The 24,288-nt window shown below is 36.8% G+C and overlaps 2 protein-coding genes across 2 annotated transcripts; both read left to right on the top strand.

Annotated features, from left to right (window-relative positions):
* Positions 1-1,214: 1,214 nt before the first annotated feature.
* LOC116593633 (ankyrin repeat domain-containing protein 26-like) lies at positions 1,215-4,058 on the top strand. Its single transcript, XM_032347900.1, has 3 exons — positions 1,215-1,385; positions 2,331-2,545; positions 3,779-4,058. Exons 1-3 carry the CDS (start codon positions 1,287-1,289, stop codon positions 4,056-4,058), a joined length of 594 nt encoding a protein of 197 aa, XP_032203791.1. The 5' UTR covers positions 1,215-1,286.
* Positions 4,059-17,122: 13,064 nt separating this feature from the next.
* LOC116594395 (vesicle-associated membrane protein 7-like) lies at positions 17,123-17,886 on the top strand. Its single transcript, XM_032349751.1, has one exon. It carries the CDS (start codon positions 17,191-17,193, stop codon positions 17,851-17,853), a length of 663 nt encoding a protein of 220 aa, XP_032205642.1. The 5' UTR covers positions 17,123-17,190; the 3' UTR covers positions 17,854-17,886.
* The last annotated feature ends 6,402 nt before the right edge of the window (positions 17,887-24,288 follow it).

The raw sequence follows: 24,288 nt of genomic DNA, 5'->3' as shown, positions 1-24,288 counted from the left end.
CCTCACCTTAAAAATCACACAGCAGCTCTGCCATATTCTGTTCACTAGGAACCAGTTACTAAGGCCAACACATATGAAGGGGAGGGGTTGTCATGGGAGAAGTGTCAGTTTATAAAACCACCACATCCACTTGTCTTTCCAGTCATATCTAAAGGAAAGGAGTTCTTCCCAGCTCAGCATCACTGAGCTCCAGCAAGTTTTTTGGTTGTTTTCATTGCTTAGTATATTCTCTTATTTTGTGGGAAGTAACAAAGGATTGTAACACTGTCGAGTTAAATTATTTTTTTATCCAAAAATATATGAATCATCTCACTAAATTTTTTCCCCACTACTATTTTTCTTTTTTACTGAGAGATGTGATTTCTTAATCTTGTGAATCATTTCTCCTCAGACTGCAATTCAAATTAGCATAAGACATCTGTAATTCAGAAAAAGGCTTATGGTAATAGAATCAGCATTTATAGATTCATTAATTAGAGTCTTATTTTCAATGTCTTATTTTGGTAAGCATTTATTGGCGCAGACCTACATAAGTCAATATGGTATTCCTAAAACTTCTTTAAAAATTATGGAGTATATGGGCACCTGGGTGGCTCAGTTAAGTGGCTTTGGCTTGGGTCGTGATCCTGGGATGCTGGGATTGAGCCCCATGCTGGGCTTCCTGATCAGTGGGGAGTCTGCTTCTCCCTCTCCCTGCTCTTGTGCTCTTGCTCTCTTGCTCTCCCTCCCTCTCAGATAAATAAATAAAATCTTTTAAAATATTATGAGGTGTTAAGATGAGGGAAGGGTTAAGAGACTTTCTACTAAGGTGTGACTTACAGTTATTTTATGGAGGAAAAATCTGAAACAATTACAGAAAAATAAAAGTATAAAAATTAAATACAAATATGTGGCAAAGAGGATGACAGCAGAGATCGATTTTAGCAACTCTTAGTGGTTTGAATTTTGTTCTTCATTTTCTGAGTTATTTGAGGTTCCGTATTCCAAGACTGTACTACAATATAGATAACATATTGTTGAAAATGAACTTATTTTAAAATCTGAGCACCTTGCTGGAGCAGTCAGTAATGTATGTGACTCTTGATTTTGGGGGTGTGAGTTCAAGCCCCATGTTTCGTAAAGAGTTTTAAAATCTTTAAAAAAAATTTAGGGTCTTAGTTTTGCATTAGACTCTTTTCACTCTACTTCCAAACTGTATTATTTTATTCATGCAGGTTGATGATCTTACAGCAAAACTGTAAACTGTGTCTTCAAAAAACCAGGTTCTTATTCAGAAATTATCATCCATGAAAGAAATACAGACGAAATGTGAAAAGCTAGAGAAGAATAAAAAGAAGTTGGAACAACAAGTAGTAAACCTCAGAAGTTGTGTAGAAGTCAATATGGTAGAATACAGTAAAATAAAACAATATAAACAGGATTTTGAAGAAAGGACAAGATTGAACGTAGCAGAAAAATTGAAAGAAGTTTATCTATTTTTAGAGGTTAATTTATTCATCTATAAAATGCTTTAATTCATTTCACTGCAAATTACATTTTGGTTATATGCAGTGTAGAGTTTTCCTCTATTTCCTTTACAGCAATTTGGTAAATTTCTGGAAGCATTTGTTCCTTCCCTTTAAAAATTTCAGTTTTCTTCATTATTCACACTAACTTGATCTTTCAGAATGATTCACAGTAGAAAGTCATTTTATTTTTTAAGACCAGTTCGTATAAAACAAGGCTATTGAGAGGAAAAGAAAAAATTGTGCTTTAAAAATTTTGACCATGGGGTATATGCGTGGCTCAGTCAGTTGCTTGTTTTGGCTCCATTCTGGGCATTCCTACATGAAAGAAATGGTACCATACTTGGATTATTCCTTTTTTTATATTAAATATCTTATTTATTTATTTGGAAAGCACGAGTGGGGGATGGACAGGTAGAGAGAAAATTCCAGGCATACTTCACGCTGAGTAGGACACAAGGGTTTATCTCAGGACCCTGAGATCACTATCTGAGCAGAAACCAAGAGTCAGGCACTCAGATGACTGACTGAGTCAGCCAGGCATTCCAGGTACCTCGATTATTCTGAAGTTGTATTGTTCACTTTTTAAAATTTAAATGATTTTATTATTCTTTGAATTATCAGATTGCATGAGCTCTAATGTAAGAATAAACATTATTCACATTTAATTCAGTTTCACATTAATGATAAATATTTTACATTTCAGCTTTTTTTTTCACTTTAAAAGTTGCTCTCTGAATCATTGACACAAAACTAAAAGAAAGAAATATACTGTAATTACCCAGGTTGTAACAATTTTAAAACTATGCTTTTAATTTGTTTTAGACACAAGTAGCATTTCAAGAAAGCTTAGCACAGTTAAGAGAAAATAATAATGCTTCACTAAGAAGTCAAATGGAACTCAGAATTAAAGAGCTGGAATTTGAATTATCCAAAATAAAAAATTCTCAAGATCTTACTAAAACAGAATTGGAAAGATACAAGCACCTCTACCTAGAAGAAGTAACACATCGAATGTCATTGACAAATGAACTGAACAAGTAAGTTAAAACAATCATAGAAAGTAGAGTTAGCTTATTAATTTGCCTCTAAATCATAATTTTTATGGAGCCACGTTCATGAGATCAGTAGTAAGTGAAAGCCAACTAGATAGTATAATTTTGAAAAATGATGTTTGTAAATGAATTTACTGTTGAAATGTTAGCCCAAGACAGTTTGCATTTCTCTTTTTTTTGTTTTAAATGATTTTATTTTTTCCCTTGAATATTTTCAGTTAATTCGATCTCCTAGTCTTTAAACTAACTGTTTAAAGATTTATAATTTAGACAGCATATTATTATAAAATTGTCAGAATTACCCTAAATAGAAATGAGTTTATTAATATTTATTTATTAATGTTAGTTTATTTTTGAAAGACTGCATCTTTAACCCAAAAGGTCAAGACGGAAAGGGCAGATTCCACCTCCAGTACCCTGGCATCTGTGTTATAACCTAATTGCCTCTGGAGCTGTTTCAGTTCTTTCTGATCACAACTCTGCCATCTACTTGTCCTCTAGCAATTGTTCTTCTAGATTATTCCTCAGTGCCAAATGTTCAATTTCTCTGAGGTAATGTGTGAAGTGTACAAGAGTGGTGAAAGCCAATGCTTGAAAAATGTCTTTGCGGGATTTATTTTTTTTATTTCCATTTAAAGGTTTTTCATATTTGTTTACAGAGAGAGAGAGAGAGAGCAAGTGAGCACAAGCAGAAGGGAGCAGCAGGCAGAGGGTGAGGGAAAAGCAGGCTTCCCGCTGAGCAGGAAGCCCAGTGTGGGGCTCAATTCCAGGACTGTGGGGTCCTGACCTGAACTGAAGGCAGATGGTTAACTGACTGAGCCACCCAGACCCCCCAGGATGGTTTATTTTTGCAGCTCTAAACTGGTTTACTAAATATAAGTATGTGTCATGGCATCCCCAAGAATCTTTTAAGTACAACCATTCCAGAAGGCAGCAGGTATAACCTGTTAAGCCATGGACATCACTGGTAGCCATTTCTCTTCCTCCTTAATTTGAATTGCTTCTTAGTTAAGAACCCTAGAAATATATGTACTTCTTTAGAATAGTTTTAAACCTATAATTATACATAGTAGGTCTGCTCTGCCACATTTACCATGTTAAAACACTATTTAATGGCACATTCTGTTTACTATAATGGAAACTTAAAATATGCAAGTAATTTAGGACTGATTTGGGGAGAAATGAAATACTAAGCATTGTGTTTTGTTATCTGAACAGGACTAGTGAGAGGCTGGCGGAGATCAGTACCAATCTTCTGGTGGAGAAGCAGCAGAAGCAAACTTTGCTTGACACTATTAATATGAGGCCAGCCCTTGATCTGCCTTATGGTAGAAATGTTAATAATAATAGTTCACTATTCAATAGAAATGTTGCTCTAAGAGGAAATGTGGTGATTCGTACCTCAGACTCACGGCATTCAAGTAATGATATCGATACTTTCTTGACCAAGCTTAGTTATATTATCTTTCCTTTTTTTCCTTGGGTTTCAGATTCCTGATATAATTTTTATTTTTAATTTGGTAAAATTCTGAGTTGTTTAGCTAACTAATACACACTAAGTAAAAGTCATAATTATTTGTGCTAATAAAGAAATGAGACAGAAATTTTGATTTTTTTCTTAGTTCCTGAAGCTCTTACTTTCAAGAGATACCTATTATTACCTTTATTCAATAAATATAACTAAACTGACATATTTTATTATTTTTTCAAGATTTTATTTATTTTAGAGAGAGAGTGTACAAGAGGGGGAGAGAGTGTGAGATTCTCAAGTAGACTTCCTGCTGAGTGTGGAACCCTACATGGGGCCCAGTCTCACAATCCTAAGATCATAACCTGAGCCAAAAACAAGAGTCAGACACTTGACTAAGTTACCCAGGCACCCCAAAACAGACACATTTTAAATTTCTTGAAAACCTACATCTAAATTCGATTTTAGAAAGCAACTATTATTGCTCACTAATGAAATGTATACTTAGATGCTTTGACTAATTTCCTGGTTGGCAATGGTTCATAACAATTTTAAAGTTCGCTGTTACCCATTTTTCCCACCCCTATGTATAAGTGAACAATAAGAATCCAAACACTTAGTCACATATGGATATTTATTATTTAAAAGAATCCATGATAAGTCCTTTTTATGAATTAAATAAACTTGTAATGCTAAAGAGATTAATTTTTCTTTTTAAATTGTAATTGTTGTCATTTTCTCACCTGAGAGTAATTGTTAATTACTTAATTACTTAACAATTACTTAATTTTTAATCCTTAATTGTTGTCTTACTTGGAGCATTTTTTAAAACTTGTAACACTTCTATTTCAATTTTTACAAAATGTCTTGCTGAGCAATTGTAGAGCATTTTCTTAATTGCTAAATCAAACAAATACTAGATTCTTTTTTTTTTTTTTAGAGAGAGAGAGAGAGGGAGAGAGAGAGTGTGTGCAAGCTGGTGGTGGGGAATGAGGTGCAGAGGGTAAGCAGGCTCCATACTCAGTGCAGAGCCTGATGCAGGGCTCGGCCTCAACAATGCCGAGATCATGACCTGAACCAAAGTCAAGATCAGATCCTTAACTGACTGAGACACCAAGTTGCCCCACAGTTGGAATTTTTAAAATGAAGTTCACGTATATCTACTTTGCCATCACTTGAATGATTGGTGACTATGATGGGAGTAATAGGGAGTCTTTAGCAGCTAGTTTCCATTGTGTATCATTGTTATTAAAATATCCATTTCAATCAATGTACATAGGTTTATGGTTCTGAAAGTATATTCATGGTCTTACTAATGTAGACAAAAGTAGCATAGGCTCATAGTAAATGAGGCCTCAATCTTGTTCTTTCATTTGGTTTCCTTATTGTCTTGATCTCTTGCCTTCTAATTTGAGGACTTTCTTTGGTGTTATGCTTGGTTGCCTTTCTTTTTCTTTTTTGTATATTATAGATTTTTGTTATCACAATGAAGTTCATATATAACATCCCATGCGTATAGAAGTCTATTTTAAGTTGATGGTTACTTAAGTTCAAACACATTTTAAAAACACTACATTTTTCCACCCCACCTTGTTTTATGTATTTGATATCTTAGTTTACATCTTTTTATTTTCTTAATTTACATCTTTTTATTTTATGTATCCCTGAACTAATTACTGTAGATAAAATTGTTGTTACTACTTTTGTCTTTTAACATTCATACTGGCTTTATAAAAATGATCAATCTATTACTTTTATTGTATGTATGCTTTTACCAATAAAACTCTTTCTTTCATAACTTCCTTATTTCTAGTTATGGCCTTTTCTTTCTTTGTTCTTCTTTTCAATCTATTTTTGAGAACAAGCAAGAGAGAACACAGATGGGAGGGGAGGGCCACAGAGAGAGGGAGAAGCAGACTCCCTGAGCACGGGGCATGGTGTGGAGCTCAATCTTAGGAGGTCCCTTAACCTGTCCTCATTTTAAAAATTATTTTATCTTTTTGTTTTTTGGCTTGAATGATTTCTGCTAACCTGTCTTGTAGATCACTGATCTGTTTGTCTGCAGCTTTTAATCTGCTATTGATTCCCTCAGGTGTATTTTTCATTTCAGTTATTGTATTTTTCAGCTCTGATTGGTTTTCTTTATATTTTCTCTTTGTTGAAGTTTTCATTAAATCCATCCATTCTTCTCCCAAGTTTGCTGAGCATTTTTATGACCATTACTTTGAACTCTTTATTAGGTAGATTACTTATCTCTGTTTCATTTAACTATTTTTCTGAAGTGTTGTATTGTTCTTTCATTTGGAACATATTCCTCTATCTCCTCATTTTGTCTTTCTGTGTTTATTTCTGAAATTGTTCTTTTCAACTTTTTCCCTCTTTAAAGTATGTTGCTTTGAACAATGAATGTTAGGTATAAAGTCAAGGAAGAAGAAACCTTTTCTAAGTATTGTCTGATCATTTTTCTTGTCGGAACTGTGGTGAAGTAGGTGGCAGATGACATTGCTCTTCTTTTCCTGAGTTGAGAACACAGGAGTCAGGCAGCTGGAGATAAGCTTAGTGACTTTAATACATACTAACAAATTGGAGGATGTGCCTTAGGTATGTAGCCACAGCGAACTTCCTAATACTTTATTGCAAATTAGGCACTTCCACACACAGTTGTAAACGGAAGGAACAGATGTTTGATGCCCATCCCACAAAGATGAAAGCAGACCTCAATTCATGTTACTATGGCAGGCATAGCATTACAAAGAAGAGATTTGGAAGCATGTAGGCACTGCTTAGTGCCTTCTCCCCAGTTCACCCATTAGGTAAATCTCCTTTTATGTCACAAAGAAGGTAGAGAAATGTTCTCACATGGAAATGAAGGTTTACCTATAATTTCTGAGTGGATTTAATTTATAATTAAAGTTAATCATGTCTTTTGTACATATGACTAATGGAGAGGCTAGATGGCAAATCTGTCCAGTGTTTTAAATTGTTATAAATAACTCACATCATAGGTAACTCATTTGTTGATTGCTTTTGATAAACCAAATTTTATTTGAAGGAAATGAATAATTCTTTCAAGGAAGAATTTCCTCAGTTTCAGGTTCTTTGGTTCAATTAAAGATTTTCTTCTTCAAGTTCTCTGTCCCTTCAAGTTAAAAAAATTTGTGCTTATAGGGCACCTGGGTGTCTCAGTGGGTTAATCCTCTGCCTTCGGCTCAGGTAATGATTTCAGGATTCTGGGATCGAGTCCCACATTGGGCTCACTGCTCAGCAAGGAGCCTGCTTCCTCCTCTCTCTCTGCCTGTCTCTCTGCCTACTAGTGATCTCTCTCTCTCTCTCTGTATCAAATAAATAAATAAATAAATAAATAAATAAATAAATAAAAATCTTTTTAAAAATCCTAAGGAAGAGAAAATACACTTACAGTACTGTCATGGATTTATTGAAAAATTCTGTATATAACTGTACCCATTCAAACTGTGTCAACTATACATTCTTTTTTTTTTTAAGATTTCATTTATTTATTTGACAAAGAGAGAGAGACAGTGAGAGCACAAGTAGGCAGAGTGGCAGGCAGAGAACGACGGAGAAGCAAGCTCCCTGCTGAAAACAGAGAGACTGATACAGAACACCATTCCAGGACCCTGGGATCATGACATGAGCCCAAGGCAGTTGCTTAACTGACTGAGCCACCTAAGCCACCCTATACATTCTATCATTTAATCATTTAATCCTCATGCTCTTTTTAAGTTTTGTCACTTGTCTGTAATATCCTTTACAGCAAGGAAGGTCCTGTTCAGAGCCATGTATTTAATTCCGATGTTGTGGCTCTTAGTCTCTTTCAGTTTTGAACAGTTTCTTAGTCAGTCTTTCCTGGATTTTCATGACTTTTAATCTTTTGAAGAGTTAATTCCAGTAATGTAGAATGTCTTTCAGTGCAGGTTTTTCTTATGTTTCCTTATGATAAAATTCAGATCAGGGATGCCTGGGTGGCTCAGGTCATGATCCCAGTGATCTGGGATTGAGTCTTACATTGGGCTCCTCTCTCACTGGGGAGCCTGCTTCTCCCTCTGCCTGTTGCTCCCCCTGCTTGTGTTTTCTCTCTTATAATACTGAGTTTTTCAAACACTATTTTAATTGATTACCTCTCAATATTTAAAAAAATTTCCTATAAATGTCTTGCAGATATTTTTTAGATTTATTCCCAGTTTGTTGATACATTTGATCCTACCATAAATATTATTTTAAAAAATCAATTTCATTTCCTTTTGCTAGGTTACAGAAATAAAATTTTTTGCATATTGAGCTTAGACTCACCTATCTTGCTAAACTATCTTATTATATTGTTTCTCACAGTTCTGGAGGCTGGTAGGTCCAAATTCAAGGCACTGGCAAATTCAGTGTCCAGTGAGGGTCTGCTTCCTGGTTCATGGATGGTGGTCTTCCTTCTGTTTCTTCATACTGCACAGGGCCAAGGGAGCTCTCTCAGGACTCCTTTATGAGGGCACTAATCCAATCATGAGGGTTCTACCTTCATGAGTAATCACTTCCAAAAGTCTCCACCTCCAAATACAATTACATTTAACACTAAGATTTAACATGCTTATTTGGGAGCCGGGGGGACAGAAATATTCATTCTATAACAAGGCTCTCCCTTGTTCTTTGCCAGGAAGACCTCTCCAATATGGCATTTTACTTCATGAGGCCAGTAAGAAGAATTTCCCTGCAGAGAGGGCTCAGTCCCTCTTGTAAGGATTTCACCTGCTTCAATCAGGCTTACATAGAATAATCCCTTTTTGATTAACTCAAAATTAACAGTTAATTATATCTGCAAGATTCCTTTACAGTTTCCATGTTCTAATAGCTAGAGTCAAGTCACAGATCTTGGCTACACTTAAGGGAAAAGGATTATAAAAAGTGAGGACACCAAAGAGTATTTGTTATGGGGTCACCTAGGGTCTTTATTTGACAATTATATTAACAGATCCCTTATACTACTAGTTTTCTAAGTTTTATCATGGATGAATGTTGAATGAACGAATGTTTATTTTGCATATATTGAGATAATTTTTTTAATAATTTGTCAGTGTGGGTAATTACATTATGTGCTCATGTCAAACCAACCTTGCATTTCTCAGGAAAACTGAATTAAGTTGTGATTTCATTCATTTGATTCATACATTGCTATTGATATGCTAATATCTTAGTGAGGATTTTCTCCTGTCCATGGATAATGTTAATACAAGGAATTTTGAATATGTTTAACTCAATTTACTTGGCTTCAAACTTATGTGTATTGTTGCTTTGTGTTTTCTGTCTTGTATCTTTAAAAAATAATCAACATTTTTATAACTTTCATACGATAGTCTCAATGTAATGTTCATTTAAATTGAACTATATATTTAACTTTTTTCCTCTCTTCTTACATCTCAGAATTTCTATTTGAGATTATTTTTCTTCTGTTTGTTTATGTACATACTTTAAAGTTTTTGTGAGTGAGAACTGCCAGGTAATGAACCTCTATTTAAAAATGTCTTTAATGGGCACCTGGATGGCTCAGTTGATTAAATGTCTGGCTTTGGCTCAGATCATGATCCCAGGGTCCTGGGATCGAGCCCCACTTCAGGCTCACTGCTCAGCCTGGAGTCTTCATCCACTCTGTCTACCCCTCCCCACCACTTGTGCTCCCTATTTCTCTCCGCTTCCCTCACTCCTTTACAAATGAATAAAAAAAATTTTTTTAAAGTAAATGTCTTTATTTCCTCTTTCTCTTGATATACATTTTCACTGCATAGAGAATCCTAGGTGAATAGTCATTTTCTTTGATCATACAGAAAATGTCATTCCACTGCCCTTTGTCTTCATAATTGCTCTTTAGAAATCAGGTGTCTACCTGTTTCTCCTTTGAAGAAAATCTGTTCCACATTCTGCTCCTTTTCCCCACAATTTTTGGTTACTTTAAATATTTTACTCATTGGGGGGAAAACCACTTTTTTGTTGTTTGTTTACTGCAGGTATGCTCTTATGTTTCTAGATTTGGGTGTCTTATTATTTATCTTAATAATGTTCCATAATTAGAATTGCATTTTTAACAGCTCCAAAAACCATAACATATGTAGGAATAAGCCTAACCAAAGAGGCAAAGGATCTGTACTCTAGAAACTACAGAACACTTATGAAGAAAATTGAAGAGATGAAATCACATCCCATACTCATGGATTGGAAAAATAAATATCCTTAAAATGTCAACGCTGCCCAGAGCACAATTTACACTTTCAATACAATCCCTATCAAAATACCATAGACATTTTTCACAGAGCTAAAACAAATAATTCTAAAATCTGTGTGGAACCAGAAAACACCCCAAATAGCCAAAGGAATGTTGAAAAAGAAAGCCAAAACTGAGGCATCACAATGCCTGACTTCAAGCTATATTACAAGCCATAATCATCAAGACAGTATGGTATTGGCACAAAAACAGACACACAGATCAATGGAACAGAATAGACAGCCCAGAAATGGACTCTATGGTCATGTGATCCTCGACAAAGCAAGAAAGAACATCCAATGGAAAAAAGATTCTTTCTTCAATAAATGGTGCTGGGAAAACTCTACAACCACATGCAGAAGAATGAAACTAGACCATTCTCTTACACCATACACAAAGATAAAATGGACGAAAGACCTCAACATGAGAGGAATCCATCCAAATCCTAGAGGAGAACATAGGCAGTAACCTCTTTGACACTGGGCATAACTTCTTTCAAGATGCCTCTCTAAAGGTAGGGGAAACAGAAGCAAAATGAACTTTTGGGACTTCCATCAAGATAAGTTTTTGCACAGCAGAGGAAACAGTCAACAAAACTAAGAGGAAATCCACAGAATAGGAGAAGATATTTACAAATGACATTTTGGATAAAGGGCTAATATCCTAGATCTATAAAGAACTTCTCAAATTCAACACCCAAAAAACAATCCAGTCAAGAAATGGGCAGAAGACATGAACAGACACTTCTGCAAAAATGACATCCAAATGGCTAACAGACACATGAAAAAATATTCAACTTTACTAGCCATCAAGGAAATTCAAATCAAAACGACAATGAGATGTCACCTTACACCGGTTAGAATGTCCAGAATTAGCAAGATAGGAAACAAGTGTTGGTGAGGTTGTGGAGAAAGGGGAATCCTCTTGTGTTGTTAGTGGAAATGCAAGCTGTTACAGCCACTCTGGAAAACAGTGTGGGGGTTCCTCAAGACGTTAAAAGTAGAGCTACTCTATGACCCAGCAATTACACCACCAGGTCTTTATCCCAAATATAAGGATGTAGTAAAAAGAAGGGTCACAGCACCCCAATGTTCATAGCTGCAATGTCCATAATAGCCAAACAGTGGAAGGAACCAAGATGCTCTTCAACAGAAGAATGGATAAAGAAAGAGTGGTTTATATATACAATGGAATATTACTCAGCCATCAGAAAGGATGAATACCCACCATTGCATTGACATGGATGGAACTGAAGGGAATTGTGCTAAGTGAAATCAGTCATGCAGAGGAAGACAATTACCATATGGTTTCACTCATATATGGAACATAAAGAATAGAGCTGAAGACCACAGGGAAGGGTGGGAAAATGGAATGGGGTGAAATCAGAGAGGGAGACAAACCATGAGAGACTCTGGACTTCAGGAAACAAACAAGGGAGTAACTAGGTGATGGATATTAAGGCAGGCATGTGTTGGGATGAGCACTGGGTGTTATATGCAACTAATAAATCATTGAACACTACAACAAAAACTTATGACATACTATATCTTGTCTAACAACATAATAAATTTCATTTAGCTTTTTGAATCTATGATTTGGTGTCTCAAAACATATTCAGACTTTCTTATCTAAACTTCATATCTCTTAACCTCTTTTTCATGTTTCCATTGTTGTTTTTTAGTCTCTCTCCTTATATTCTCAATTATTTCTTTTATTTTCCTAATTAATTGTCACCTCTGCTGTATCCAGTCTGCTGTCTGACCTTGCCATAGGAATTTAAATTGGGATAATTGCATTTTAAAATACATTTTCTTTGGGTCTTTAAATCTATTAAAATAATTAGTTTTTCATTATTTGAGAATATGGAGGTTTTTTATTCATTAACTGAGGGCTTTCCTTTTTTTAAGATTTTATGTATTTATTTGACAGAGAGAGACACAGTGAGAGAGGGAGCACAAGCAGGGGGAGTGAGAGAAGGAGAAGCGGGCTCCCCACAGAGTGGGGAGCCTGATGCGGGACTTGATCCCAGGACCCTGGAATCGTGACCTGAGCTGAAGGCAGATGCTCAATGACTGAGCCACCCAGGTGCCCAAGGATCTGCTTCTAAAAAGAAATAAAGGTTAAGGTTAGGGACCACTAATCAGACAATGGGAATAACTACATTTTTGTTCTTTTTTAAAAAAAAAAAAATTTAGCTGTAAAATGTACAATGTGAAAGCCAGACAAACACCCCACTAAAAAGGAGAACTACAGGCCAGTGTCTCTGATGAACATGACTAGCAGATCAAATTGAATAATACATTAAAAGAAGTATTTACCATGATCAAGTGGGTTTTATTCTTATGTTGCAGGAGTGGTTCACTATTCACAGATCAATGTGATACACCACATTAATAAAAGGATAAGTACCATATGATCCTCTAAATGGAGACAGGAAAATCTCTTGACAAAATACAGCATCTGTTCTTGATAAAAACCCTCAATGAAGTAGAAATAGATGGAACCTACCACAATGTCATAAAAGTCATATAAGAAAGACCCACAGCTAATATAATTCTGAATTGGGAAAAACTGAGAGCTTTGCCCCTGTGATCAGGAACAAGATGGATATCCACTCTCACCATTACTATTTAACATAGTACTGGCAGTCTTAGCCTCAGCAATCAGACCACAAAAAGAAATAAAATGCATGCAAATTGTCAAGGAAGAAATCAAGCTTTCACTATTTGCAGGTGACATGATACCCTATGTAGAAAACCTGAAAGACTCCACCAAAAAAATTGCTAGAACTAATACATGAATTCAGCAAAGTCACCGGACATAAAATCAATATACAGAAATCTCTTGTATTTCTATACAACAATAATGAAGCAGCAGAAAAAGAAATCAAGGAATTGATACCATTTGCAATTGCATAAAAATAATTAGATACTTAGGAATAAACCTAAACAAAGAGGTAAAAGGTCTGTATTCAGAAAACTACAGAACACTTATGAAAGAAATTGAAGAAGACAAAAAGAATTGGAAAAACATTCCATGCTCATGGATTGGAACAACTGTTGTTAAAATGTCTATGCTACTAAAAGCAATCTATACATTTAGCACAATCCCTATCAAAATACCACCGGTGTTTTTCACAAAACTAGAACAAACAACCCTAAAATGCATATGAAACCACAAAAGACCTTGAGTAGTCAAAGCACTCCTGAACAAGCAAAAGCAAACCTGGAGGCATCATGATTCTAGATATCAAGCTATATTACAGAACTCTAATCATCAAGACCATATACTACTGGCACAAAAACAGATATGTAGAACAATGGAACAGAAGAGAAAACCCAGAAATGGATCCAAAACTACATGGTCAACTAAGCTTCAATAATGCAGGAAAGAATATCCAATGGATATTCAACGAATGGTTTGGAAAAACTGGATAACGACATGCAGAAGAATGAAACTGGAGCACTTTCTTACACCACACATAAAAGTCAATTCAAAATGGTTGAAGGACTGAAATGTGAAATAGGAAACCATCGGACTCCTGGAGGAGAATATAGGCAGGAACCGCTTTGACCTTGGCCAGAGCAGCTTCTTACTAACACATCACCAGAGGCAAGGTAAACAAAACCAAAAATGAACTATTGGGAGCATTTCTATCTCTGGTTCTATTTTTGTGACAGTACCATAATGTTTTGATTATGGAAATCTGGAATGGTGATATTACCAGATTTGTTTCTCTTTCTCAAGATTGCTATGTCTATTTGAGGTATTTTGTGACCAAGAAAAAAAGAGAAAGGACCCAAATAAACACAAACAGAAATGGAAGAGGAGAAGTAACAACTGATACCACAGAAATACAAGTATTATAAGAGAATACTGTGAAAAATTATGTGCCAACAAATTGAACAACCTAGAAGAAATGGATAGAATCTTAGGAACATATAATCTTCCAAAACTGAATCAGGAAGAAATAGAAAATCATTTTTTATTTTATTTATTTGAGTCTTCTTCTCTTTTAGTCTTAGTGTAGCCAAAGTTTTGTTTACTTTTTAATTTTTATTTTATTTTATTTTATTTTATTTTATTTTATTTTATTTTTATTCATTTGAAAGAGAGACATCACAAGCAGGCAGAGAGACAGGCAGAGAGCTGGATGGGTGGAGCAGGCTCCCTGACAAGCAGAGAGCCCAATGCAGGGCTCCATCCCAGGACCCTGGGATCATGATATGAGCAGAAGGCAGAGTCTTAACCCACTGAGCCACAAAGGCACCCCTGGTTTAGTTTTGTTAATCTTCTCTACTATTTTTATGGTCTCTGTTTTATTATTTCTGCTCTGGTTTTTATTCTGCCCATTTTACCCCAACAATTATTCATTTGTTGATTTTCTGTCTGGATGGATAATCTACTATTGAAAATAGGGTATTAAAGTCTTCCACTCTTGTGGTTTTGTCTGTTTCTCTCTTCAGACTTTTTTTTAATATTTATTTATTTTATAGAGAGAGCATGGGATAGGGGCAAAGGGAGAGGGGACAGGAGACATTTTTAAAAAATAAACATATAATGTATTATTAGCCCCAGGGGTACAGGTCTGTGAATTGTCAGGTATACAAACTTCACAGCATTCACCATAGCACATACCCTACCCGATGTCCATAACCACCCCACCCTCTCCCTATCCCTCTCCCCCCTCAGTTTGTTTTGTGACATTTAAGAGTCTTTTATGGTTTGTCTCCCTCCCGATCCCATATTCTTTAATTTATTCTTTTCCTACCCCCCAAACCCCCCATGTTGCTTCTCCACTTCTTCATATCAGGGAGATCATATGATGGTTGTTTTTCTCCAATTGACTTATTTTGCTAAGTTTAATACCCTCTAGTTCCATCCTTGTCATTGCAAATGGCAAGATTTTATTTCTTTTGATGGCTGCATAGTATTTCATGGTGTGTGTGTATATATATGTGCATACACACACACACACACACACACACACACACATATATATATATATATGGTATGTATATATATACATACCACATCTTCTTTATCCATTCATCTGTTGATGGATATCTAGGTTCTTTCCATCGTTTGGCTATTGTGGACATTGCTGCTATAACCATTTGCATGCATGTGCCCCTTCAGATCACTACATTTGTATCTTTAGGGTAAATACCCAGTAGTGCAATTGCTGGGTCATAAGGTAGCTCTATTTTCAACTTTTTGAGGAACCTCCATGCTGTTTTCCAGAGTGGTTGCACCAGCTTGCATTCCCACCAATAGTGTAGGAGGGTTCCCCTTTCTTGGCATCCTCACCAGCATCTGTCATTTCCTGACTTGCTAATTTTAGCCATTCTGACTGGTGGGAGGTGGTATCTCATTGTGGTTTTGATTTGTATTTCCCTGATGCCAAGTGATGTGGAGCACTTTCTCATGTGTCTGTGGCTATCTGGATGTTTTCCTTGCAGAAATGTCTGTTCATGTCCTCTGCCCATTTATTGATTGAATTATTTGTTCTTTGGGTATTGAGTTTGCTAGGCTCTTTATAGATTTTGGATACTAGCCCTTTATCTGATATGTCCTTTGCAAATATCTTCTCCCATTTTGTCAGTTGTCTTTTGGTTGTGTTAACTGTTTCCTTTGCTGTGAAAAAAGCTTTTAATCTTGATGAAGTTCCAATAGTTCATTTTTGCCCTTGCTTCCCTTGCCTTTGGCAGTGTTCCTAGGAAGAAGTTCCTGCAGCTGAGTTTGACTAAGTTGATGCCTGTATTTCCCTCAAGGATTTTGATGGATTCCTTTCTCACATTGAGGTCCTTCATCCATTTTGAGTATTTTCATGTGTGGTGTAAGGAAATGGTCCAATTTCATTTTTCTGCATGTGGCTGTCCAAATTTCCCAATACCGTTTGTTTAAGAGGCTGTCTTTTTTCCAGTGGACATTTTTTCCTGCTTTGTTGAAGATTAGTTGACCATAGAATTGAGGGTCTATATCAGTACTCTCTATTCTGTTCCATTGATCTATGTATCTGTTTTTTGTGCCAGTACCACACTGTCTTGATGATGACAGCTTTGTAATAGAGCTTGAAGTCCGGAATTGTGATGCTACCAACTTTGGCTTTCTTTTTCAATATTCCTTTGGCTATTTGAGGTCTTTTCTGGTTTTATATAAATTTTAGGATTATTTGTTCCATTTCTTTGAAAAAATGGATGGCATTTTGATAGGGATTGCATTAAATGTGTAGATTGCTTTCAGTAGCCTAGATATTTTCACAATATTTATTCTTCCAATCCATGAGTATGGAACATTTTTCCATTTCTTTGTGTCTTCCTCATTTTCTTTCATGCATACTTTATAGTTCTCTGAGTATAGATTCTTCATCTCTTTGGTTGGGTTTATTCCTAGGTATCTTATGGTTTGGGGTGCAATTGTAAGTGGGATTGACTCCTTAATTTCTTCTGTCTTACTGTTTGTGTAGAGAAATGCAACTGATTTCTGTGCATTGATTTTATATCCTGACACTTTACTGAATTCCTGTACAAGTTCTAGAGATTTGGAGTGGAGTCTTTTGGGTTTTCCACATAAAGTATCATATCATCTGCAAAGAGTGATAGTTTGACTTCTTTGCTGATTTGGATGCCTTTAATTTCTTTTTGTTGTCTGACTGCTGAGGCTTGGACTTCTAGTACTATGTTGAATAGCAGTGGTGATAGTGGACAGCCCTGCCATGTTCCTGACCTTAGCAGAAAAGTTCTCAGTTTTCCTCCATTGAGAATGATATTCGCTGTGGGTTTTTCGTAGATAAGCCAGTATTCTTTTAAGAAAGTATTCATCATGGTCCGCCCCTAGCTTATGCCGCTCGATTTTGAGCCTACGCGCTCTTAGGGGGTGCCCGGACAGATTGAAGCCATGGCCATTCTTTTTGCAGTCGTCGCCAGGGGAACAACTATCCTTGCCAAACATGCTTGGTGTGGAGGAAACTTCCTGGAGGTGACAGAGCAGATTCTGGCTAAGATACCTTCTGAAAATAACAAACTAACATACTCACATGGCAATTATTCGTTTCATTACATCTGCCAAGACAGGATTGTATATCTTTGTATCACTGATGATGATTTTGAACGTTCTCGAGCATTTAATTTTCTGAATGAGCTAAAGAAGAGGTTCCAGACTACATATGGTTCAAGAGCACAGACAGCACTCCCATATGCCATGAACAGCGAGTTCTCAAGTGTCTTGGCTGCACAGTTGAAGCATCACTCTGAGAATAAGGGCATAGACAAAGTGGTGGAGACTCAAGCCCAAGTGGATGAACTGAAAGGACTTATGGTCAGAAACATAGATCTGGTAGCTCAGCGAGGAGAAAGATTGGAATTATTGATAGATAAAACAGAAAATCTTGTGGATTCGTCTGTCACCTTCAAAACAACCAGCAGAAATCTTGCACGAGCCATGTGTATGAAGAATCTCAAACTCACTATCATCCTCATCATCGTTTCAGTCGTGTTCATCTATATCATTGTGTCACCTCTCTGTGGTGGATTTACATGGCCAAGCTGTGTGAAGAAATAAAAAAAAAAAAAAGTTGTCATTAACCAAGGATATGAGACAACAAGGAGTTAAAAGCAATCCATGTGACTTAAGCCTTTGAATACTGACAGATGGTGTCTGCCAGTATCTTCAGCTGTCTTCTGTTTCTTTTTTGTTTTTAAATCTTGTTGTATGTGTCCAGATTTATCTTTGTCTAGTTTATTCTAGTGTACTTCAGATTTAACCATTTATTGCAGCAGTACCTTTAAAAAGGCTTTTGTTTCTTTAGTTTGTTAATTAGAGTCATCTATTTAGAGAAACAGTTTTATTTGTAATTGCACAGAGCTGTCACCAAGGTAGAAACCACCAGTCTTACTAGCTGTCTGCTAAGACTTTGGATGAACTTTGTATTCCAGACACAGAGAGCATCGCTAACATCTCATCTTTTGCTATTGAAGAGTTTTAGGTGCTTGAAAACAATTTAAATGGAAAATCGTTATTTGGGGAATTGTAAATAATTTGTTGGTGCTGCTTGTTTCTAAGAGCCCATGCAGGTAAAGTTTTAAACATTTTCTGTCAGTTGTATGGGGAACATTTTGCTAGCCCATTAGAAATATACAGAATTAACCTTTTCCTTCTAGTATTCACTTTCAGGAAGAAACTTTTGACCTTTCACAAACCTTACAGAGCATGATATCCTCTCTTTCCCCCATTGCACTTGATTTGAAAAGATGATGGCTTAAATATTGTTGAAGATTGTGGGTTTTTTTATATTTTTTCTTTTTTGTGGATATTTAGGGCAATTGTATAGTTAATAGAACAGGTAGTGGATGAGGTGGCGAGGCAAATTCTTCTGGCTCACCAGAGAAAAGTAAGACAACCACGGTGATATACTAGTGTTCAGGTGTATTAGGGAGAAGTAGTATGGGACATAAGCCCAAACTGAATATGGTCAACAGTCAACTCTAGGGTTTGGGTTTGACTTCTGTTGAATAGTAGTTTCAGTATCCTTTATGGATTAATAAATTCTGTGATCTGACTATCTTTGAAGAATTCTTTTGTGAAACTGGAGAGTAGACAGTATGATATGTAGAAATAATACCAGCCAGTTTTTAACATCCATTTAACTGCAGTGCGGGAAAACTGGAGTGTAATCATACTGCTTTGGCTTCACTGGCATCTGTTACCTATTAATGTACTTTTGGTGTGTATCTGACAGGATATTTGCTGCCCTAAATCATGTATTTATCAATTAATGCCAGTAAGTGGAAATTATATTACATTTGACTATTTTCCAAATGAAAGAGCAAAGTAGTCTATAAAACCTAGCCACCTGTGTAATCCTAGTCATGTGCCTTGAATATATATGTGTCTCATAATCTGGCTCTGGCTACCTGTTCTTCCATCTAAACCTTTTGATTCATGCTACTAGATTCATTTCTTTGACATATACTTTAGGCCCATTGGAACTCCTTTCTTGATGATCACACATGGCGCCAATGTTTCTGGGTCTTCTTTATCAACACTAAGGCCTTTTAATTATATCAGCATTTCCTATTGGAAAAACACTTTTGTTCCAGGAAAACATTTGGCATTCTTCAGTAATAATTTCCAAATGTCTTTAATCCAAAGAAGACTTAAAACTTATTTCCCTTTCTAATACACACCTGAATAAAAATGATGTGCATGCTTTAGGGATGAATTACTTAGCTGTTCATTGGTCTATTTATGTATAAGAATGCTTTTTAAAGCACATATCTTGTTTTAAATGACGCACAAACTGAAGGCATTAATAAAATTTAAGAGTAATGTAATGAGAAAAAAAAAAAGAAAGTATTCATCATAGTCAAAATTTAGTCTAACAAAGCAACTTATTTTTGCTCTGGAATTTTGTCTGTATGGTTGATTTAGGGCCCTGAATTTAACTCGTAGAACTGGTGGATTGACAGAAAGTGAGCTACAACCATGATGCAGAATATTTTTTTCATAATAAGAAAGTTTAGCTATTTTACTCTTACAGCAGTAAAAGGTCTTTAGTCATGTTGGACTAAAGGAAAAAAAGAGAGAGAGAGAGAGACAGGAATATCTCCCTTCCAGCCACTACTTCTCCCGCAGGTAGTGAGCATCCTGACTTGTAACACCATAGACCAGCTGCACACAGCCTGTTTTCTCCAAAATAGGTAAATAAAATAAAATAACAATAATCCCATAATCACATTTTAAAAATTAGTCATAATAGCTGAATGTCAACAGATATCCTGAATGGGTACACTTCTCTGTCTCCTAAGTTTAAAATTTTGCAGGTTATTCGAATCACCATCTAAATAAAAAGGTTTCTTAACTTTTTTTAATCCGTACGCTCCCTCTCTCTCTCTCTCTCTGTCTGCCCCCTTCCCCTTCCCACCACTTCACCTTTCTCTTCTCTCCCTCTTGATAATTTCTGCCGTTGTTGCAGAGACTGGACATTTGTTGTGCGGAATTCCTCATGGGCTGATTTTCTTCACCACTGTGGTGATGTGTATAACGTCTTTATTTGTCTCAGGTGTATTCTGTAAATTGGTGGTTAGGCCCAGAATTTCGATCAGATTCAGGTTTGATATTTTGTGAGAATGCCTCACAGTTGGAGTGAGATCCTTTGAAGCCCATCTTTCTGGTTGGCTCTCATGAGCCGTAGTCATCACTCAGATCCATCAAAGTCCTCATGGATTTGGAACACGATGGTGTGCAGTCATGGTTTCTTTGTGTCTTAGACTCAATACTTCTAGAAACTTCCCTCACCATCCCTATCTGGTTACCTCAAGGGACAGTTTATATAAGGAATACAGAATAAATACTCAGTGATTTCCCTTTATTCATAGTTAAATGAAAGTGAGTAGCTTCCCTAGAATCCTCAAGAAGTGACTACTGAGTTTTTTCTTTTCTTTTTTTTTTTTCTTCCATTTTAAGTGATCTCTTGTCATGCTTTAGTACATTTTTACTAGGACAGTTTGATCTCATGTTTAAGTGGCCTCACGTGGAATGGACCAACCCCCCCACACACACACCCTCCCCCAGGTTATCAGATAATGCAGCACCTAATGCTGCTTATGTAATAAGGCATCTGAATGGGGAGACAGCACCTCTGATTTTAAATGTGAGAACTCACCATCCCTCTCTGTGAAGACAACAGGAGCAAAATCTATGCAAGAGTTTTTTTGTTTAGGAAAGAGACATCAGAACGTATCTCTTACTAAGGCAGACCTTAGACCCAAAGCACCCCTTGCCCGAGAGGAGACTTGTTAAGGTGGTCCGGTGGCTTGCCACACACAGCTCAGTGTGGGCAAGGGACTGCAGAAGTGAAGAATTCCAGAGCTGTTACCAACTCTGTCGAATCTCTGTCTTTTAAGTAAGAAATTATGTCAGTGTACACAGCGTGTCATGGAAAATGTATTCAAGTAGTGAAACTCGATTCAAAATAAGTCTGGGAAAAGTCTCGCTGACTGCCGTGCTGTCGACAAGCTCAGGCCCCAAATGTGTCTAGGCTGAGCACAAATTGGCCCCTCCGGCACGTCCCCCGCCCCCATCCCCAACCTGGGCATCCCCTTCAGCTTCTGGTTGGCAGGGACCTTCCGCTTACTGGGCTTTTTCCTTAGCAAGAGTTTTCCCAGGGGGAACCTGTGCAGCTGGAAGGCTGTGAAGCGACGTTTCTGAAGTCATCATCAATCTGCCCCCTTTGGATCACAAAGGCAGGTTTCCCTTCCTTGCCCTGCAAGGAGAGAGATGATTGAGGACGTGTTGGTCGAAGAGAGAGTTCGTGTTAAAGAATGCTATGGGGCGCCTGGGTGGCTCAGTGGGTTAAGCCGCTGCCTTCAGCTCAGGTCATGATCTCAGGGTCCTCGGATCGAGTCCCGCATCGGGCTCTCTGCTCAGCAGGGAGCCTGCTTCCCCCTCTCTCTCTCTGCCTGCCTCTCTGCCTACTTGTGATTTCTGTCAAATAAATAAATAAAATCTTTAAAAAAAATTAATAAAGAATGCTATGATTTCCTGGGCGCCAACAGTATGCTTTTATCTTATATAATGTACTTGTTCCCCAAACACCATGATGATGTGAACTCTGATCCCCTTTTTATAGATAAAGAAAATGAGGCTTAGAGTCCTAGTGCTTGTTTAGATTAGGTGGCTGGTCAGAACCTAGCAGAGCTTCTCATCTAGGTCTCGGGGACTTCTGGGCCTAAGTGGGCACAGATCCCCCTGCTCCCAGCCCACTGCTGGGTTTTCTGGAGCACCTGCGCCCTGCTAGCCCCCCATGAAGCATCCGGGACCCTCTTGGAGGATTAGCTCCTTGACCCTGCAGGCTTCCTCTTGACCTGCTGCTGCCCCTGGTCCCATGCTGCGGGATCCATTTTCCTCTGCTTTAATACCGTAGCCTCCTCTTGGCCTTTTGAGTCTCTCTAGAGTTTCTTTACAAGGCACAGGCAGAGGGAACCTTCGGAATGCAAGTCAGATCACTGTCCAAAGGCCCAACTCACCGGGCAAAATCAAAAATCCTTATGTGATGCCAGGGGGATCTCCGCCTCCCCCTGCCCCAAGCTCCTGGCTGCTCACTGAAGTGGCCCATGTCTCCCAGGCTGCAGGGAGGCCTTCTCGGACCCCTGACTAAAATTGCAGCACCTCTTGCTCAACACCCCCGGAGCGGTCTCTAGTTCCCCTCCCCCAGTTTTGTTTTGCCCAAAGCACTAGTACCTTCTTCCCCTCCATAATTTGCATTTTTTTATTTTTTAAATTTTTAAAAATTTTATTTATTTATTTGACAGACAGAGATCACAAGTAGGCAGAGAGAGAGGAGGAAGCAGGCTCCCTGCTGAGCAGAGAGCCCGATGTGGGGCTCGATCCCAAGACCTTCGGATCATGACCTGAGCCCAAGGCAGAGGCTTAACCCACTGAGCCACCCAGGTGCCCCCATAATTCGCATTTTTATTTTGTTTGTTTTTCTGTTATAATTTATAATTATACTTTAATTTATAATTTATAATTATATTTATATAATTATATTTAATTATAACTACAATTATTATTTAAATTATAAATTTAATTAGATATATAATTAATTTTATATTTAATTATATAATTATATAATATTTTATGTTAAATATAAATTATATTATATATAATATATTTATTTATATAAATATGAATAGAATTATATAATTATATAATATATAAATATAATTTAATTTATAACTTATAATTATAAATTAAAATTTATATTTTATTATAATTATAAATTAAAGTATAATTATAAAATTATGTAATTTAATATAAAATTGTATAATTTAATATAATATATAAATATATTTAATATAAAATTATTATATAATTATATAATTCTATTCATATTTATATAAATATATTATATATAATATAATTTATATTTAACATAAAATATTATATAATTATATAATTTAATATAAAATTAATTATATATTTAATTAAATTTATGATTTAAATAATAATTATAGTTATAATTAAATATATAACTATATATTAATATTATTAATTATATATTAATATATTAGTTAAATATAGTTATAGTTATGGTTTAAACCCCTGGGGGCAGGAATTTGGTCTGTTTCCTTCCCGGTTTTTCTCAGTGTCTAGAATAGGGCCTCAGAGCACACGAAGGGTGGTTGGTCAGACTCCCCTCAGATCTGCAGACCCAGGCTTCCGGGTTGTTTGCTGCCTCTGTGCCTTGGAGAGGGGCCTAACCCACAGGCGGCCACCTGGGGATCCCGGTCGCTGGTCGCTTGGGGGGACTGTGGTCAGGACCGGATATCTGCATTATCTCTTCCTACCAGGAGGTGGCAGTGTGCTCACTCTGAGTGTGCTCACAGACAGCCGGGGCTGTCTGCACTTGGGCTTCCCTGATGCACCCTGTGGCCTCTGGTGTGGTACCAAGTGACCGCGGGGACCTAGGGTCCCCGCACCTAGCCCAGGACTGCCCCTGCTGCGAGGGAGAGAGAGAAGTCTCTGTCACTCTAGCCCTGGATGACTTGTCAAAAGGCCAAAGGAAAAGCCATATTCTCTCTCTCTTTTATCTCCCCTGCTGTGGTCCACAAATCCGTAAGAAGGCTTCACCGTAGACTCTGATGCGTGGTTGAATATACATTGAGATCACCTGCAAGAAATCCTTGGCGGGTACTTTCATTTACCTTAGGTTGTTTCCTCCTTGTGATTATTTGAATATCTCCTCCTCCCTCCGATTCCCAGATACCTCATGCCAGCTGCTTCCCGAGCTAAAGGGAGTAACTTTTTCTCACATGGCACACAATTTTGAGAAACTGAAATTTCCTTTTGGGCTTTTAATTTTTCAATTTCTATTTCTTAAAAACATTCAAAAGTAAGAACACAGTTCATGTGCTTTTTAACAGGAATAAATGTTAAAATGTTAAAAAAATGTTTGGCACTGGGGCACATTTAGTAATCATGCAAAAAGTATTA

The sequence above is a fragment of the Mustela erminea genome, chromosome 6, assembly GCF_009829155.1.
Source record: "Mustela erminea isolate mMusErm1 chromosome 6, mMusErm1.Pri, whole genome shotgun sequence".
Lineage (NCBI taxonomy): Eukaryota > Metazoa > Chordata > Mammalia > Carnivora > Mustelidae > Mustela > Mustela erminea.
Note: the sequence above shows the minus strand (reverse complement) of the source record. Positions and strands in the feature narration are given on the sequence as shown.

Coding starts and splice junctions, on each gene's coding strand:
- LOC116593633 (XM_032347900.1), top strand. CDS start 1,287: ATGAAAGAAATACAGACGAAATGTGAAAAGCTAGAGAAGAATAAAAAG. Junction 1,386..2,330: donor GTTGTGTAGAAGTCAATATG/GTAGAATACAGT, acceptor AATTTGTTTTAG/ACACAAGTAGCATTTCAAGA. Junction 2,546..3,778: donor TTGACAAATGAACTGAACAA/GTAAGTTAAAAC, acceptor TTATCTGAACAG/GACTAGTGAGAGGCTGGCGG.
- LOC116594395 (XM_032349751.1), top strand. CDS start 17,191: ATGGCCATTCTTTTTGCAGTCGTCGCCAGGGGAACAACTATCCTTGCC.